The sequence below is a fragment of the Pan paniscus genome, chromosome 10 (assembly GCF_029289425.2).
Source record: "Pan paniscus chromosome 10, NHGRI_mPanPan1-v2.0_pri, whole genome shotgun sequence".
Taxonomy (NCBI): Eukaryota; Metazoa; Chordata; class Mammalia; order Primates; family Hominidae; genus Pan; species Pan paniscus.
The window spans coordinates 136,478,160-136,495,134 of NC_073259.2; the positions used below are offsets into that span (position 1 = coordinate 136,478,160).

Genomic DNA, 16,975 nt, shown 5'->3' on the forward strand with positions numbered 1-16,975 from the left:
TGAAGGAGTGGCCATGTGTGAGACCCTGGAGATATGAAGGAGCAAGATGTATTTAAACTTCGATCATAAATTTAAAACTCTGGAACAAGGATGTACTAAGATATAATTAAGATATAACCCTACTTGCACCCTTATTACGAGTCAGGCACTTGCTAAACACTTTGTAGGCATCATCTCAATGAACCCTCATGCACCTGGGAGGCAGGGAGTAGAGCAAGGTGAGCCCCGTTGCCAAGTGGACCAGAACATCTAGAACCAGACAGCCAGGCATGAGTTTCAGCTACATCACTTACAACCAGGAGATCTTGGGCAACATTACTTATCTTCCCTATTCCTCAATTTCCCCTTCTATAAAAAGTGAACATCATGATACCCCATAAGATTGTTGTGAAGAGCTAATTGACATTCCACATGGAAAGCATTTAAAAACACACCTAGAACATGGTGATATGGTTTGGCCATGTCCCCACCCAAATCTCATCTCGAATTGTATCTCCCGTAATCCCCACATATCATGGGAGGAAACTGGTGGGAGGTAATTGAATCATCAGGGCAGGTTTTTGTGCTGTTCTCATGATAGTGAATAAGTCTCACAAGATCTAATGGTTTTATAAAGGGCAGTTCCCCTGCACACACTCTCTTGCCTGCCACCATGTAAGATGTGCCTTTGCTTCTCCTTTACCTTCCACCATGATTGTGAGGCCTCCCCAGCCATGTGGAACTGAGAATCCATTAAACCTCTTTTTCTTTTATAAATTACCCAGTCTCGGGTATTTCTTCATAGCAGTATGAAAGTGGACTAATCATACGGTCAATTCTTGATGACTGCTGGCTGCTCCGTGAGGGATTGTTTCATGATGAAACACCCTGAAATGTAGAGGCTTGATCATGCATGTTCAAGGCCTCCTGAGTCTCAGGACTTCTGATCTTGGCTGGACTTGCTCACTTGTTTGGGGCTGGGCATGGGCTGCCTGATGCAGGATGGCCTCAGCTGGGATCGCACCGCTCGCCTCCACATGGTCTCTTCTCCAGGTTGGCCCAGGCTTGTTCTTCTTCCTACTGTCAGGTGTCCAAAAGAGGCAGAGTGGAAATGTGCAAGGCCCCTTGAGACCTGGGCCCAGAAGAGGCACGCTGTCACTTCTTCCATATTTTCTTGGCCAAAGCAAATCACAAGGCAGCCCAGATTCAAAGAGTGGGGAAACTGACTCCACCTCTTGATGGGAGAACTGCAAAGTCTTATGCAAAGGTTGTAGATAAGCATGTAGATACAGGAGATGGGGTGCCATTTTTTAATTGCTCTTCTATTGTTATTATGCTACATATCTAGATCAACAGGTCTCAATCTCTCTTTCTCTCTGTCTCTGTCTCTCTCTCCTCTTTATGGAAAGTGAAGCTCCCTTAGCCACTATACAAGGCCTTGCTCCTTTCTTTATGGTCTGTCTCTTCTTAACTCAAGTCAAATCTCTCAGGAGCTGGAAGAATTCAGAATGAGGCTCAACAGGAAGGGATGAGCTAGGCTTCACTTCACTTCATCCCTTCTCACTTTTCCTCATGTGAAGGATAAAGAGTGACCTGTTCAAAGAATGGAAGAACCCTAAGACAGGAGGCGAGACCACAAGCCCACTCCATCTGTATTTTATAGAAAATAAACTCAGCATTTGCTTAAAAGCAAACGGGTTTCCTTTAGACTTTTTTCCAGTTAAGAAAAGGAGAGAAAAGGAATCTTTATGTCTAGGAAGAATGAAGAATGAATGACAAGACAGCTTGTTGACAAATACTTCCTGTTGGCGAATGCTCCCGCTGCAGATGGGCCTGGAATCCTGTGCCCCGCCCCTTCACAGAGCCCTTGGCTCACAACCTTCTCCAAGCAGATGAGTCTCTAAGTCCCTACACTTCAAGATTTAAGAGTATTTTTTTGGATTGGGATAAATACCTCAAAATAAAAGCATCAGATGTGGCTTTTGGTTTTCACAGAATATTACAAGTTGCCTAAATAGTCCGTGTTTAAGGACAGAGAGCCAGAGCTCTTTCTGGAATGTCATACCTCAGCAGGGCCTTTTGTGCATGTTTTAAGCTGATTCTGAAATTAGGGGGTTAAAATGGAAGCGCCGAACCATCCCTAAAGAGAGGGAGGCGAATGTGCCCTTGTTGCTGGTGACCCCAGAACAAGGCCTCTGGGCTGAGAACAGGAGAGAATGTTATTTCTTTGAAAAGCCATCTTGACAATCCAAGTCCGTTTGGCTGCAGCACCAAAGGCAGCTTTGATCTGCTCGCCAGTGTCCCTGCTGGGAAAAGGATTAGGGTCCTTCCAGAGGACAGCAGAGCCAGGCTGCCCCATATGCTGGCGGGTTGCACAGGCTGCACTGAGAGGAAGGGACAGCAGGGAAGGCTGGAAAGAAGGAGAGAGAGCAACTCCCATCTCCTCTCTCAATATACGAATGCAGGCTTGTTTGGGTTTTCTGGGGGTTTTAAAAAGCAGAAGCAAGGAGATGGGCTTTCTTGGGTTTTCAAAGTTAGCAATTGCGGCAATTGAAGTGTCTGGGTCATGAGTGTGTAGCAAGTTCTTAGCCATGCCCTCATGTAGCATAAGCTCATGGGGGATCTTAGCAAAGAAAATATTCAAATAGCAAGGAGGCTGCTTGTGGTCCTTCTGTTGATGTCAGGGATGGTTCAAATAACCCTGGAAGCGAGGGGTGACATGCTGCACTTTCCTACCTTGGAGTTGAGCCTGTGAGCCCCCAGTATTCAGCAACTTAGCCGGCTGAATCTTGTAAATCAGGAATCTCAAACTCAAAAGCACCTGACAGACAAGCAGGCAGGTCCATGGCGCACAGCGGGCTGAGTGTAGGATGACAGCAACACCGGGGCTGTAAGTCACCTCCTCCCATCATCACCATGGGGGGAGAATCCCCAAATGTTTCCAGTTCCTCCCATCTTCAAAGACAAGCTGGAAACCCAGAGACTCCCCAGTTTTAAAAAATTGAGTTTCACTTTATAAAGATTTTTTTAAAAAACACTGTGGGCCAAGCAAAACCCACCTGCAGGCTGGGTGGAGCCCCAGAGTGAGCAGTCTGCCATGTCGGGTCTCAACAGATGCAGAGCCCAGAGGCATGTAGTTTACACCCCAATCAGTATCACCACTCGGTGTGCTGGATCTCAGTAGGGGGCCAGAGGGACCTGAGCCTCGGAACTGGGCTCCCACCCAGTGGAGAGAGGGTGGCATGCTTATTCATTCTGCTAACTCATTTTACCTGGAAGAGTTAATAATGAACCCTTTCTCCCTGGCTAAGAAAGAAGACGATGATGACAAGATAGTGTCTTTGGTGATCAATGACTAAAAGACACTCTCCACCCAAATGGATCAAGATTATCAAAGAATCTAACGAATTTAGGAATAATAATATAGTGGGGCATTGACTCATTATTTTTGAGTAACATGGGAAAAATGGCTTATCTTATTACTATTTTTTCCAACAAATGAATAAATATAAACAGGAAAAATCTCTAAGGAAGAAATGAGGAATTAAAAAAAGACCAAGATGTCTTGCTTACATTTTATTTATTTCAACGAACAGTTTTATTTTGACACAGTTGGAGTCTTAAAGAAGAGTTACAAGAATAGTGAAAGGAATTTTCATATACCCTTCACTCAGGTTCCTCAAATGGTGACATTTGACCATGTTTCCTTTCACCTGAGTTCCCCTCCACCCCAAGCTGTTTGAGAGTAAATTACAAGCAAACCTAATGCCACTTTATCACTAGTTCTGAATATATGTATACACACACATATATATGTATATGTATATGTTTGTATGTATGTATTTTGAGACAGAGTCTCACTCTGTCTCCAGGCTAGAGTGCAGTGGCATGATCTCGGCTCACTGCAACCTCCACCTCCAGGGTTCAAGTGATTCTCCTGCCTCAGCTTCCCAAGTAGCTGGGACTACAGGTGCACGCCACCACACCCAGCTGATTTTTTTGTATTTTTAGTAGAGACGGGGTTTCACCATGTTGGCCAGGATGGTCTCGATCTCTTGACCTCGTGATCCACCCACCTCAGCCTCCCAAAGTGCTGGGATTACAGGCGTGAGCCACCGTGCCTGGCCCTGAATATGTATTTTTTAAAATAAAGATGTTCTCTTATATAAGTATAGTACAATTATCAAAATGAAGAAATTAACATTGATACAAAATTATTAGCCACTTTAGAGGCTAATTGCAAATTTTGCCAATGGTCTCAAAAATATTCTTTATAGGAAAATAAAATATCTAATCATGTGTTGCCTTCAGTTTTGTGTATCTTTAGACGTCTTTTTATCCACAAATCTGGAACAGTTCTTTCAACTTTCTTCTTAATTCATGACCTCAACATTTTTGATGAGTATAGGCCAATTACTTCATAGAATGAACCTTAGACATTTCCTCATAATTAGATGCAAATTATGCAAATTTAAGCAGAAATACTAGGGAACCGATATTGTCTTATTCTCTGTGTGTGCATGTTGGGGGACAGTTCTCTGTTGGTTGCATTCCTGGTGATGTCAATTTTGGTCACTTGGTTAAAGCACTGCCTGGCAGATTTCTCCACCAAAACCTACCTGTGTGTCCTTTGTAATTCAGTGAACAACTTGGGGCTAACTTGTTGGAAGACAATTTAAGATGATGTGAATCTCCTGTTACTCATGAAACTCTCACCAGATAGTTTTAGCATCCACTTATGACCTTTGCCTGAATCAATCACTACTGTGAATGTTGTCAATGATCAGTTTGGATCATATCATGAGGAAAAACTGTCGCTTTGATCTGATTTTATGACAGTATCATCGAGTCATAGATTCTTATTTCATTTAATGGCTTACAATCTTTTAACATCATTATTTATTTTGATGGTCAAATTATCTTCAATGTGTTCAGTGCTGCTGTTCCTGCATCCTTTGGACATACTCTGATCATTCTAAGGGCTCTTCCTCCTTTCTGACACAATAAGATAGGTGTTCCAGGTTCTTCTTGTACTAGGAATGAGACACTTTTCCAAGGAATCCTGGTTTCTTTTAGTGAAGAATGGTATTTAGAAACCAATATCTGGGTACTAGATGTGATTATTGCTCTTGGGATCTCATTGAGGACAGAGTTAAGAAAAACGTCTATGTACATACACACGCACACATACATGTGTGTACACAATCTACCTCTATTTCTCTATCTGTGTATGTATATTATAAACTGGAGTTTATATATACCAATCCCATTCTAACCCACTGCAGGTTTCATTTTGCCCATGTCCCTTTCTATATTTGTAACCCCTTCCCTTACGGTGAGAAACCAGGCTCCCGGGTTCACAATATGTTTCTTATCTACTTGGTAAGAAATATACAGAAAGTAGTTTCAGAATTGCTAATTCATACTTTTGTCCAAAACAAATTTACTCACTATCATTCAATGTTTGTCTATGATTCTCTGTTGTCTTTAGCCTCAGGATTTATAGCCAAAATATGTGTCCAAAATTACTTGGATTAGTTCTCCCTTACCCTCCTTCAGTGTGGTTTTGATATTCATGAATACAATTAAGTTCATTTCTTTCCATTTGTAACCAATTCAGGGTTTTTACTCACCCGTGTTGATGTTATTATCATATGTCAAACATTAACATGATTCCAAAGGTCAGAACTATACAAAAAAGCAACACCCTCCATCTTTTCTCCCCATCTTCAGCCCCCTTTATTTCTGCCTGGTTCTCACCCAATCCCTGTTAATAACCAACCTTGTAGACTCTGATTTCTTTTCTTGTGAGTTCATGTGTGTTACATGAATGAGACATTTGCTTATCTCCCTGGTATGGTTTGGTTCTGTCCCCACTCAAATCTCACCTTGAGTTGTAACAATCCACATGTTTCAAGGGCAGGACCAGGTGAAGATAATTGAATCATGGGGGTAGTTTCCCCTATATTGTTCTCGGGGTAGTGAGTAAGTCTCACAAGATCTGATGGTTTTGTAAATGGGAGTTCTCCTGCACAAGCTCGCTCGCCTGCCACCATGTAAGACATTCCTTTGCTCTTCCTTTGCCTTCCACCATGATTGTGAGGCCTCCCAGCCATGTGGTACTGTAAGTCCATTAAACCTCTTTCTTTTTTAAATTACCCAGTCTGGGGTATGTCTTTATTAAGAGTGTGAAAACAGACTAATACACTCTGCTTCTTTCTTACACAGAAGTTAGTATACTCAGCCTTCTGCACCATGCTTTTTCACTTAGCAGTATATTTTTGAAAGCACTCCATATTGCTTCACACAGACCTTCTTCCTTTTCTTATTGCAGCTCATGATACTCCACTGTGTGGATTTACTGTAGTTCATTCAACCATTTTTCTGCATAGAGGTATGAATGTTGTGTCAAAATATTTTGCATTTAAAACCAATGTTGAGGCCAGGCGCGGTGGCTCACATCTGTAATCCCAGCACTTTGGGAGGCTGAGGCAGGTGGATCATGAGGTCAGGAGATCTAGACCCTCCTGGCTAACATGGTGAAACTCCATCTCTACTAAAAATACAAAAAAATTAGCCAGGCATGGTGGTGGGCGCCTGTAGTCCCAGCTACTCGGGAGGCCGAGGCAGGAGAATGGTGTGAACCCGGGAGGCGGAGCTTGCAGTGAGCCGAGATCGCGCCACTGCACTCCAGCCTGGGCGACAGAGCGAGACTCTGTCTCAAAAAAAAAAAACAAAAAAAAAAACCAATGCTGCAATAAATGATCTTGTGTGTATGTGTTTTCTGATTGCCAGAGGTGTATCTTCAGAGTAGATTCCTAGAAGTAAGATGAAAGAGTCAAAGAAAAGTGCAAATGTAATGCCAAGTTCCCTTCCAGAAAGGTCGTACCGCTTTTCATTCTCAGCAGCAATATACTAAGACTGTCTATTGCCTGTCGACTTCCCAACATTGTGTGTTATACTTGGTAATTTTTGTCAGTCTTATAGGTAAGAGGTGGTATTTGTAGTTTTCATCTGTATTTCTCTAATTGTGAGTGAGGCTCAATAGTTGTAAATATATATATATATAAATAATTTTAATATATTTTTGTGAATATCTGTTCATATCCTTTACTCACTTCTCTCTCAATTTTTAAAAATCTTTTTCCTCAAATTTCAAGATCTGTATATTAGGGCCATTAGCCCTTTTAATGTAATATATGTGTTGCAAATATTTACTCCCAGCCTGTTATTTTCCTTTTGACTTTATTTATGGTATTTTTGTAATGCAAATTTTTTAATTATACAGGCAAATTTATTATTTTTTAAATTGCATTTAGATTTTGAGTCATAATTGTGAAGCTCTTCCTAAACCCAGGTTATAGAGGAATTCATCCAGTTTTCTTTAGTGCTTGAAAGATGTAACTTCTTTGATTTATATTGCTGATCCATTTGAAGTTTGGTCTTATGTGTGGTGTGGAGTGTGGATCTACTTTTTTCTTAATGGCTGTACAGTTGTCCTAGCACCAGTGATTTAAAAGTCAACATTTGCAGTAGGTGTGGTGGCTTGTGCCTGTAATCCCAACACTTTAGGAGGCTGGGGTTGGAAGACTGCTTGACCCCAGGAGTTCAAGACCGGACTGGGCAAAATAGTGAGACCCCATCTCTATTAAAAAAATATATTATAAAGAAGAAAAAAAACAGTCTATGTTTACCTCAGGATTTGAGATGCTACCTTTATCACTGACTAAACTTCCATATGTTCTTGAGTTTATATATGGACTTCATTCATTGGCCTGTTTTGCTATTCATGTACCAGTGCCATTAAGTACATTTTAAACTCATGCAAATTATTAATAAAATACCCACTTTACTCCTATAGGTAATTTACCATCATTCTGTTAAGTTGAACTCCATGAAACTGCCACCATTCAATGAATCTTACTCTACAGAATTCTCATTTTCATATGTTTCAACCTAATATAACTATATGCATAATTCGTGGACCATGTAGAATCGTTTAATGACTTATTCCAGAAAGAATATAAAAATTCTAGCCAAGTGGACTTCAGAATTTCTATCCCTCATTTCTAAATGGCTTACAGACCTAACAGCTAATGAGCAGCCCATTAATAATCCTGTCTTTGTCTTTTTCTTTTCTTTCTTTTTCCCTTTTTAGTGATAGAGGGTCACGGGGTCACAGACAACATACAGAGATTCTCCTCACTGCCCCCTTACCTACCTGTGAGCTACCACATCCTCAGAGCAGAGACCTCCTTCTTCCTCAAGGAAGCCAACCAGGACCTGCTGCGGAACTCCAGCCTGCAGGCGAGGGTGGAGTCCTTCTTTACCTACAAAACCAGGCAGCCCCCAGTGCTCAATGCCAGCTGTGGACCCTTTTCTGTGGAGAAGGTTGTGCCTCTGGACTTGATGTTGACTTCAAACTTTTTAGGTCCAACCAATAAGTTTAGTTTTGATTGGAAACTAAAAGCCCACATCCTGCGGGACAAAGTCTACCTGAGCCGGCCCAAAGTGCAGGTTCTTTTCCACATCGTGGGCAGAGACTGGGATGACCGCAGCGCCGGGGAGAAGCTGCCGTGCCTGAGGGTCTTTGCTTTCCGAGAGACCAGAGAGGTGCGGGGCAGCTGCCAGCTGAAGGGGGACCTGGGGCTGTGCGTGGCCGAGCTGGAGCTCCTGTCCAGCTGGTTCAGTGCCCCGACGGTGGTTGCCGGGAGGAAGAAGTCCGTGGACCAGCCGGAGGGGACCCCTGTGGAGCTCTACTACACAGTGCACCCGGGAAACGAGCGAGGGGACTGTGCCGGGGGTGACTTCAGGAAGGGCAACGCCATCCGTCCAGGAAAGGATGGGCTGGAGGAAACCACGTCCCACCTGCAGAGGATCGGCACCGTCGGCCTTTACCGGGCCCAGGACAGCGCCCAGCTCAGCGAGCTGCGTTTGGATGGTAACGTGGTCATCTGGCTGCCTTCCAGGCCAGTCAAGCAGGGAGAGGTGGTCACGGCCTATGTCACCATCTCGAGCAATTCCTCTGTGGACCTCTTCATCTTGAGGTAGGTGCCCATGCTTGCCCCTGATCATCTTTGGCATGCCTGGTGTGAGACTGGGTTCCATGCGTGGCAGATAGATATTCAGGAAGCATCGATTTTCACTACCTTCAGGGACCGTTTGGCATTAACAGGGGAAGGCAAATTATGCACCTGCCCACATGCTCTCAACAGCCCTCCTTACACCGTGGGTTATGGAGGGAAGAAGAGGCAAAGGGCAGGCAGAAGTTATTTCCAAAAGGAGCAAGATGAGAGTAATCCGCCTCTCTAGACCTTCAGTTATCCTCACACTTGGAGAGGGATGTGATTTTTCTTCTGCTGTGAATCCTTTGATGAGATACCATTTGAGTTGCTTGATTGAAAGTCTGTGTTCAAGAAGCCCAAGAAAAGGCAGGGGAGAGATGAGATCTCACTTTGGGTATATATGTGAAAAGAGCCAAGCATAGTACCCTTTTTTTTAATTAGGTGGTGTTAAAGGTTGCCAGTTAGTGTCTGGGAGGCCTTAGTGCATGAGTACAGCTTAGCAATAATTAAGCAAACAAGCCGGGCATAAAACTCTTCGGCAAAGGTATTCCATCTTATAATACAAATAAACAAAGCAGCAGCGTAATCCACCTACTGTCACCATTGCGGGTTCAACAGAGAGCAGCATCCAAGCTGTGACAGGGCTGCTCGGTCACTCTGTGTAATGATTCTAGAATTTGATACAGGAGCACATGTTTTCTGACAATAATTAATACGGGGCTAAAATTCATTTAAAGCAAATCGTCTTACAATGTGGACTAGAATGTCATAATAATGAAAGAAGTATTTGTTTTAAATTTGTTTAAAAAATAAATGGGATAAAAATGTTTTTTTCTTGTTATAGTTAAGAAGGAGTTAGGTTGTAATTGCAGCTATGCTTTGGCTCTTGTTAGAATTCAGCCCTAATCACATTTTGAATGAGTTGCTTGGAAAAATATTTGCAAGCTAGAATGATAGCCTATCATACCATATTTCATTTCTGTTTAACTTTTGTAATATAACTATAAGGATGCTTATTTTTAAAGTTTTTTGTTTTTTCATTTACAAAAAGGTTCAGAGGTTTCCATTAGTTTCTCATCTTAATCCTTCAGATTCAAATAATTGTCTTCTGAAGTATGCATCTTGTCATGATCTTTATAGTTTTTCCTTTCAATTTTTAAGTGGACTAATTTTGCAGATCTTCATTTGCTAATGTTTTCTGGATACGCTTGGAGTACTGTTATGACACCCCTTTCAGCGACATCATGAACTCCTACATCTTTTTATGAGATTTACTGTACAAGGGATTCTCATTGCATTTGCATTGTGAACCTTGGTGGTCAGTGAGGGACATGCTGACATCATGGTGGGGAGGGACAGGTCTCGCTGTCAGCGTATCGGCGGCTTATTGAAAGTATCATGACCTTGTCACTGAGGAGCCGGGAGAGTCAATATTCAGAAAAAGGGTCTGAATACTGGGTTTGTTTCCCCATGGCTTGGATTTGAAAAGATACTGATCTGGGAGCTCTGAGTTTAATTTTTGGTAAGTCCTCTTGCCCCCTGAGTTTCAGATCAATCATGAAATAAATGCATCTATCCCTGGCTTTGGAAGCTGGAGACAGAACGTCTCCAGCATGGCGTGCTAAGTAGTTGTAAAATTTTAGAGTGATCATCTTCCCCCTTGCACTTTGTTAATGTCCCTCTTCAGAAAATGTAGTCTCTAGCGTCTACCAGGGTGAGCATGAGCCAAGCCACCTGGGTCCCTAGGTCTAAGGTCCACAACCTTACAGCTGTACCTGGAAGGGATGCTTAGATGGGGCTCTTCAGAGAGGAGGATCTGTTTTCTGAAATTTTCATCACAAAGATAGGCATGGTGGTGGTGAAGAAAGGTCTTCCAACCAGCTGACCTCGATTCTGATCCTATCTCTCCTACTTACAGCCTGTGTGTTGGTAGGCAAGTTAACTAACCTCTGTGTGCCTCAGTTTCCTCCTCTCTAAAGCAGATGTAATTATAGTACCTGCTTCGATGGGGTTGTGAGGATTCAGTGGGCTAATATTTATTTGCAGGGTGCTCATAACAGTGTCTGGTGCACTGAAACTTCTCTGTCAATATTGAATATTACTAACAGGGCTGTTTTTAAACACCCATCAAACCTTCAATAAGCATTGAATTGTATCTTCGCAGTAAACAGACATTGTGTGTTGTGTAGAACAACTACCAAGTTTATTCTCAAAATTCTATTATTCCCATTGTACTATGATTTTGTTTAAAAAGCAGTGTCTTTGTATAATGACAGGAGTATTTGTAGCACAGAGGTTACTAATGGCGTGGTTCTGGGGTGTAAGACTTAGTCACATTAAAGGCACTGCTTAGTGCCGTGAAGTGCAGCAGCTGTATTCCCTCCCTTCTGATCTTTGCCATCACAGATCAAAGTCCTGGGGAGAGAAGATCCACCTCACTCCCTGTTCACCAAGATATGGCACGTGTTATATTTCCTTACTTCAGATTTTAAATTCGAAGCAAATTTCCTAAGGGCTAAAAGCAATTGCTCATGAGAAAGTCTGAGCAGCAAACGTTCCCCAAACACGTGTGCAAACGCAAGTCCTTGTGTCTCAGGCGTGTCAGAATTCAGTGAATAGGGAACAAACAAACCATCTGAAGACCCGTCTTTGAGGTTCATTCTCATTCTGAAGATGGAATTTCACTAATTAAAAAGGGGACGTTATGGACGGCGTACACATTTCAGAGTCTCGGCTTAATTTGAGTTGCCAAAATGATTGGCAGGCAACAGTGTGTCAAATGGAATTTTGCTCTATGTGGAGTCTCTCTGTTTCTCTCCTTCCCTTAATCCCCCTCTTTCTCTCCCCCTCTGTCCAATTCTCCTGCTTCTCCAACATGACTGAAGGCGCTTCTTTAAAAAAATTAAGGTTTTATGTTTTTAAATAATTACAGATTTGTAAGAAGTTGCAAAAATAGTACAGTGATTGCTTGTAGACCCCTCCTCCAGCTTCCACTGGTGGTACCACCTCATATAACCATAGTACAATATTGAGGCCAGGAAACTGGCATTGGCATAACATTATTAACCGAACTACAGAGGATGTTTGGGTCAGAATGTAGGTTTTAGGGTACCTTATCTCTTTCCAGCTTATCTGTGTGACTGAAGACATTTTCAAAGGCAAGGAAGTTCAGTTGGAAAATTAGTTCCTTGAACACCTGCCAGAGTCTTTTTAGTGTCCGTTAGGAAAAGATGAGCTCGGTCTGCTTCTCCCGTATTTTTTTATTTTATTTTTGTTAAGGAATACAGAGAACTTCCTTCCTGTGCAGAGATGCCATCTTCGCAGGCCCCTAGATATGTTGTGTGTTTCTGTATCATCAATGCAATGTGCAAGTATCCAACCATGACCATTTGCCAGGCATTGTTCTACAGCAGTGAATGAAACAGGCAACACTTCCTGCCCCAGTGAAGCTTATGTTCTAGTAGGCAAGATAAAAATAATCAAAATGTGCATGTGTGCCAAGAAGTGACACAACCGAAGGGCATAGTACAGCCTCCAAGACTGCACGCCCTTCTTTCTGAATCTGGTATTTGTCAAGAAACCGATAGGTATTTGGGCACCGTCTGCCTTAAGCTAGATAACATCCGAGAGGCCCTCAGAGAGCTTAGCCTCAAGCCAGCTGGTAAAGACAGAGTCCCTGGAATTCCATCCTGCATAAAATGAGCCTTATGAACAGCAAACTCTCTAGGATGAGTGGGAAGGCTCTGGACTTCTGGGTGTTGGCTCACAGCTGTGTACAAGAGATGTACAATGCTAGACACTAAGCACCATGGAATTGCACAGTGTACACAGGCTTTGTGTTCAGTTGTCATTCAGTTCTTCTAACGCTACAGTGAAAAGTCTTGTTCTCTGCTAGCATACCTCTAACATCCTGACAGCACCTACTAATCTTTTTTTTTTTTTTTTTTTTTTGGCAAAAAGAAAGGTCACTGTTTCCAAGCCTTCTTCTTTTCTAGCTGGAATTTTAAAACTTTGTTCTGCTTTCATTGTTTATAGTTATTTTCTTTTGATAGCCCAAACACAAAACAAACAAAACAGTGGTTTTTCCATTTTCACTGTGGATACAATATTTCTTTTCATTCACTTGGTAAACATCGACTCAATTAATATGTATTGACCCCTGCCCATTTGCCAGGCATTGTTCTACAGCACTGAATGAAACAGGCAAAACTCCCTGCCTGCATGAAGCTGATTTCCTAGTTATGGGAGATAAAAATAATCAAAATTGGGTTGGGTGTGGTAGCTCACACCTGTAATCCCAGCACTTTGGGAGGCCGAGGTGGGCAGATCGCCTGAGGTCAGGAGTTCAAGACCAGCCTGGCCAATGTGGTGAAACCCTGTCTCTACTAAAAATAAAAAAAAAAATTAGCTGGGCATGATGGTGGGCACTGGTAATCCCAGCTACTTGGGAGGCTGAGGCAGGAGAATGGCTTGAACGTGGGAGGTGGAGGTTGCAGTGAGCCAAGATCATGCCAGTGAAGTCCAGCCTGGGTGACAAGAGTGACACTCTGTCTCAAAAAATGAAATAATATAATTACCAAGTAAATACAATGGATAGTAATAAGTAGCTTAGGAAAAAATGGACAAGGGAGGAAGAATGGAAAGTGCTGATAATACAATTTAAGGTGACAGTCAAGGCAGGCTTTGTTGAAAAAGTGGCATTTGAATCAAGCATGGTCTTGGCAGGGAAACACGTGCAAAGGTCCTGGGGATGCTTGCTTGGTTTGTTACAGGAACAGTAAGGAGACAAATGTGGCTGAAACAGAATGGAAGATAGGAGAGGTAGGGGGAGGCGAGCTCAGAGGGGAGCTGGGATTCACATCACCTTGAACTTTGTGAGCCATTGTAAAGACTTTTGTTCCAGGTGAGATGGGGATTACCGGAAGGTTTTGAAGAAGGAATGTCACGATATAACTTATTTTTATGTATTGCAGTAATCTAGGTGAGAGAAGACAGGGACTTGGATCAGGATAGCAGCAGCAGAGGTGTAAGTGAGTGTGCAGATTCTGGATTAAATTTAAAGCTAGGACTGATGAGATTTGTGGGCACACTTGTGTGAAGGAGACACAGCATCAGGATGTTGGGGATGAAGGACAGAGCTGCCATTCCTGTGATGGAAAGCCTGTGGAAGAGGCAGGTTTTCCCTTTCTAGGTAGTGTATTATAATTTTAATGTAATTAAAATGTACTTTAATACTTAAAATCATCGTTTTAAGGAAAAAATATTCAAGAAGCAAATAATATAAGAGGATGGGCGCAGATGTGGGAATAATAGTGAAGTTGGTATGAGTCTCGCTGAAGTTTGGGAACCAACACTGTATTTTTTCATTGCAGTAGCTTTAGAGGTACAAGTGGTTTCTGGTTATAGGGATGAAGTACACGGTGGTGAAGTCTGGGATTTTAGTGCACCTGTCACCCAACTGGCGTACATTGTACCCAATAGGTAACTTTTCATCCATGAACCGCCTCTCACCCTCTCCCCTTCCGAGTCTCTAGCACTCTGTATGCCTCTGTGTATGCATAGCTAATTGCAGAGATATGGAATCGACCTAAATGCCCATCAGCCAATGAGTGAATAAAGAACATGTGGTGTATATATCATCCACATCTCTCCAGCTGCCTCCACCTATGGCTGCCGGTTAGATCACAGGAGAAATCCACCCAGGTCACAGAATGTTGGCTCGTCGAGGTCCATTGCTGGATCTTTTCTATTGGGAGATTCATGGAGGACATGCAGGGAGACCTTGAATGATCTCTCCTCACTGAGAAACCCAAAGACTTTCTCCAGTGGGTCTTTGCACAATGGTTTCACTGAGAGGGCCTGGACTTCTTGGAAATGTTTATGGGACTAATAACATACATGGAAACTTGGCATGAACCTTCTTGGCAAGATCATTTTCACAAAGGACACTCTTCCATGAGCAAAAAGAAGCAGACTGGATTTTGATTGCAACTTCACAAAGTGAATTCAAAGGCAACCCTCGCTTTATAATCAAATTAGTTCATGAGACCCAAAAGTCAACGTGTGGAAGATGGAAGCTTTGTTTCTTGTAGCTATAACATTATTTTGGAAGCCGATTTTAAAAAATAAAAAATAAAATAATGACCAACATAAATGAAAAACACATATGCAGATAGGTTTTACAAATATAAGTGGGTTGGCTCATGAGGGTAAGCCCTTTTTCCATCTCTGTGTTCACTGCTATATCCCCAGCCCTTGTTGTATGACTTGGCAAAAAATAAAGCCCCACTAAACATTTATTGAATAAATGCGGAACCAAATGCCTAATATCAAACCTATTTCCTAAACATTCCTTTTCATGGATGTTTTCTTTCATAATTAACTGAGTCTTCTTGAAATAAAGATCAGGATTCCTCAGAGAAAGCATAGGCATTATTTACTTTTCCAAGGATGTTCAAAATATATTGACAATGGAGGTCATCAGTTCTGAAAATTCCCACTGCCACCTCAGTGTACCTCTGTGCTCCTGAACCCCTGGGGATGCTGAGGATGGGATGACTTCCACTGACTGCCTCCGCAAAGCCTAGCTTAGACTGAGCTCACAGAATCACTCTGCTGCCAAAATCAGTGTTAGTTTGACTCAAGTTGCAGGTTGTAAGTAGGTAGGTCAGTCTTGACCCTGCAGGTTATTAAAGTGAAGAACTTGCGGGTAGGGGGTGTGAATCTTTGGCCTTGTCAGTAAGCAATGCAATTGATACCTAAAGAGCAGAGGCGGTGATCATTCATCCTCTCCAACTTAAAATAAGCCCACTTAATTGAACAGTGTGATTCATAGACGTGGAAGAGATTTGTTCTCTACTTGTAACCGATTCCAAACCCTGCATTAGGGATGCTAAGAGAGTCATAAAGCATCACTCCTGACTGGGAGATTATACTCTGCTGCTAACGTGAATTTATGTGTAGTAAATAGACACATCCCCATGTCTCAACGCAGTGAAGAGAGATGCTTAGCATAGGGACTGGCTTCTCAACCTCAATATCATCAGCATTTGGGGCCAGCTAATTCTTTTGTGTTGGGCTGTCTGGTGCATTGTAAAATATTGAGCAGCATCCCTGGACTCTACTCAGTAGAAAAAGTCCAGTAGCACCTCCACCTCTGCTCCAGGTCTGACAACCAAAATGTCTCCAGACATTGCTAAGTCTTCTTTGGGGGACAAAATCACCCTGGTTGACAACCATGAGCCTACACCCTTGACTTGCAGAGAATAGAGATATCTGGGTGGTCTGTGGGATGTGGGCCTTGTGATGGTCCCTCAAACATAACTGAAAATAGAACAGCAATTACATGGCTTCTTTGTCCTTTGCCGGGTAGGTTTTGTGTGTCAGGACTGATAATGGAGCCTTCAGGACATAAATCCTAAGAGATTTGTTTTTGAAGTAAATCACTGTGAAATAAGGAGGTAGTCCTCTCTCACGAATAAAGACAGAACGAAAGAGAGACTAGATGCCAAGCGTGCAGTCTTTAATAGCCCTTGCTTTGTAGGGGTGCACTCAGAAAATAAGAGAGCAAGGAGCTGCTTCTCAGCTTCGGCACAGAAGGTGATGTTCTTTCCTAGCTGTGGGGTATGGGGACCTCCTGGTTCATTAGTTCTGTCCCGCTTTGACTGGTGGATGAGGCCCAGTCATTTTATCAGTCACTAAATCTCCCCCAACCAAGCCAACACCATGCTGCATGTCCCTAACAGCTGCGTATGCTCTCACCATGTTCCAATAAACAAACAGGATGAAGGGTGGACACAGGGAAGAAAGCCTTTGAAGAAATGTGCAAGATATATGCAAGAATACCGAGAGAAGTATTATTTTTCCAAACAGGATGAGGTTTATAGGTGGATTCATTTCTAGAATCTCACTGTATGTCAAGGAAATTCAGG

At 42.5% G+C, this 16,975-nt stretch overlaps 1 protein-coding gene across 1 annotated transcript in view; it reads left to right on the top strand.

Annotated features, from left to right (window-relative positions):
* Positions 1-16,975, top strand: part of TMEM132C (transmembrane protein 132C) — a 438,903-nt gene that overhangs the window by 139,157 nt on the left and 282,771 nt on the right. The window contains exon 2 of the mRNA XM_034934833.4: positions 8,138-9,026. Within this exon, the coding sequence (XP_034790724.2) occupies positions 8,138-9,026 (889 nt within the window). The remainder of the gene's footprint in view (positions 1-8,137; positions 9,027-16,975) is intronic.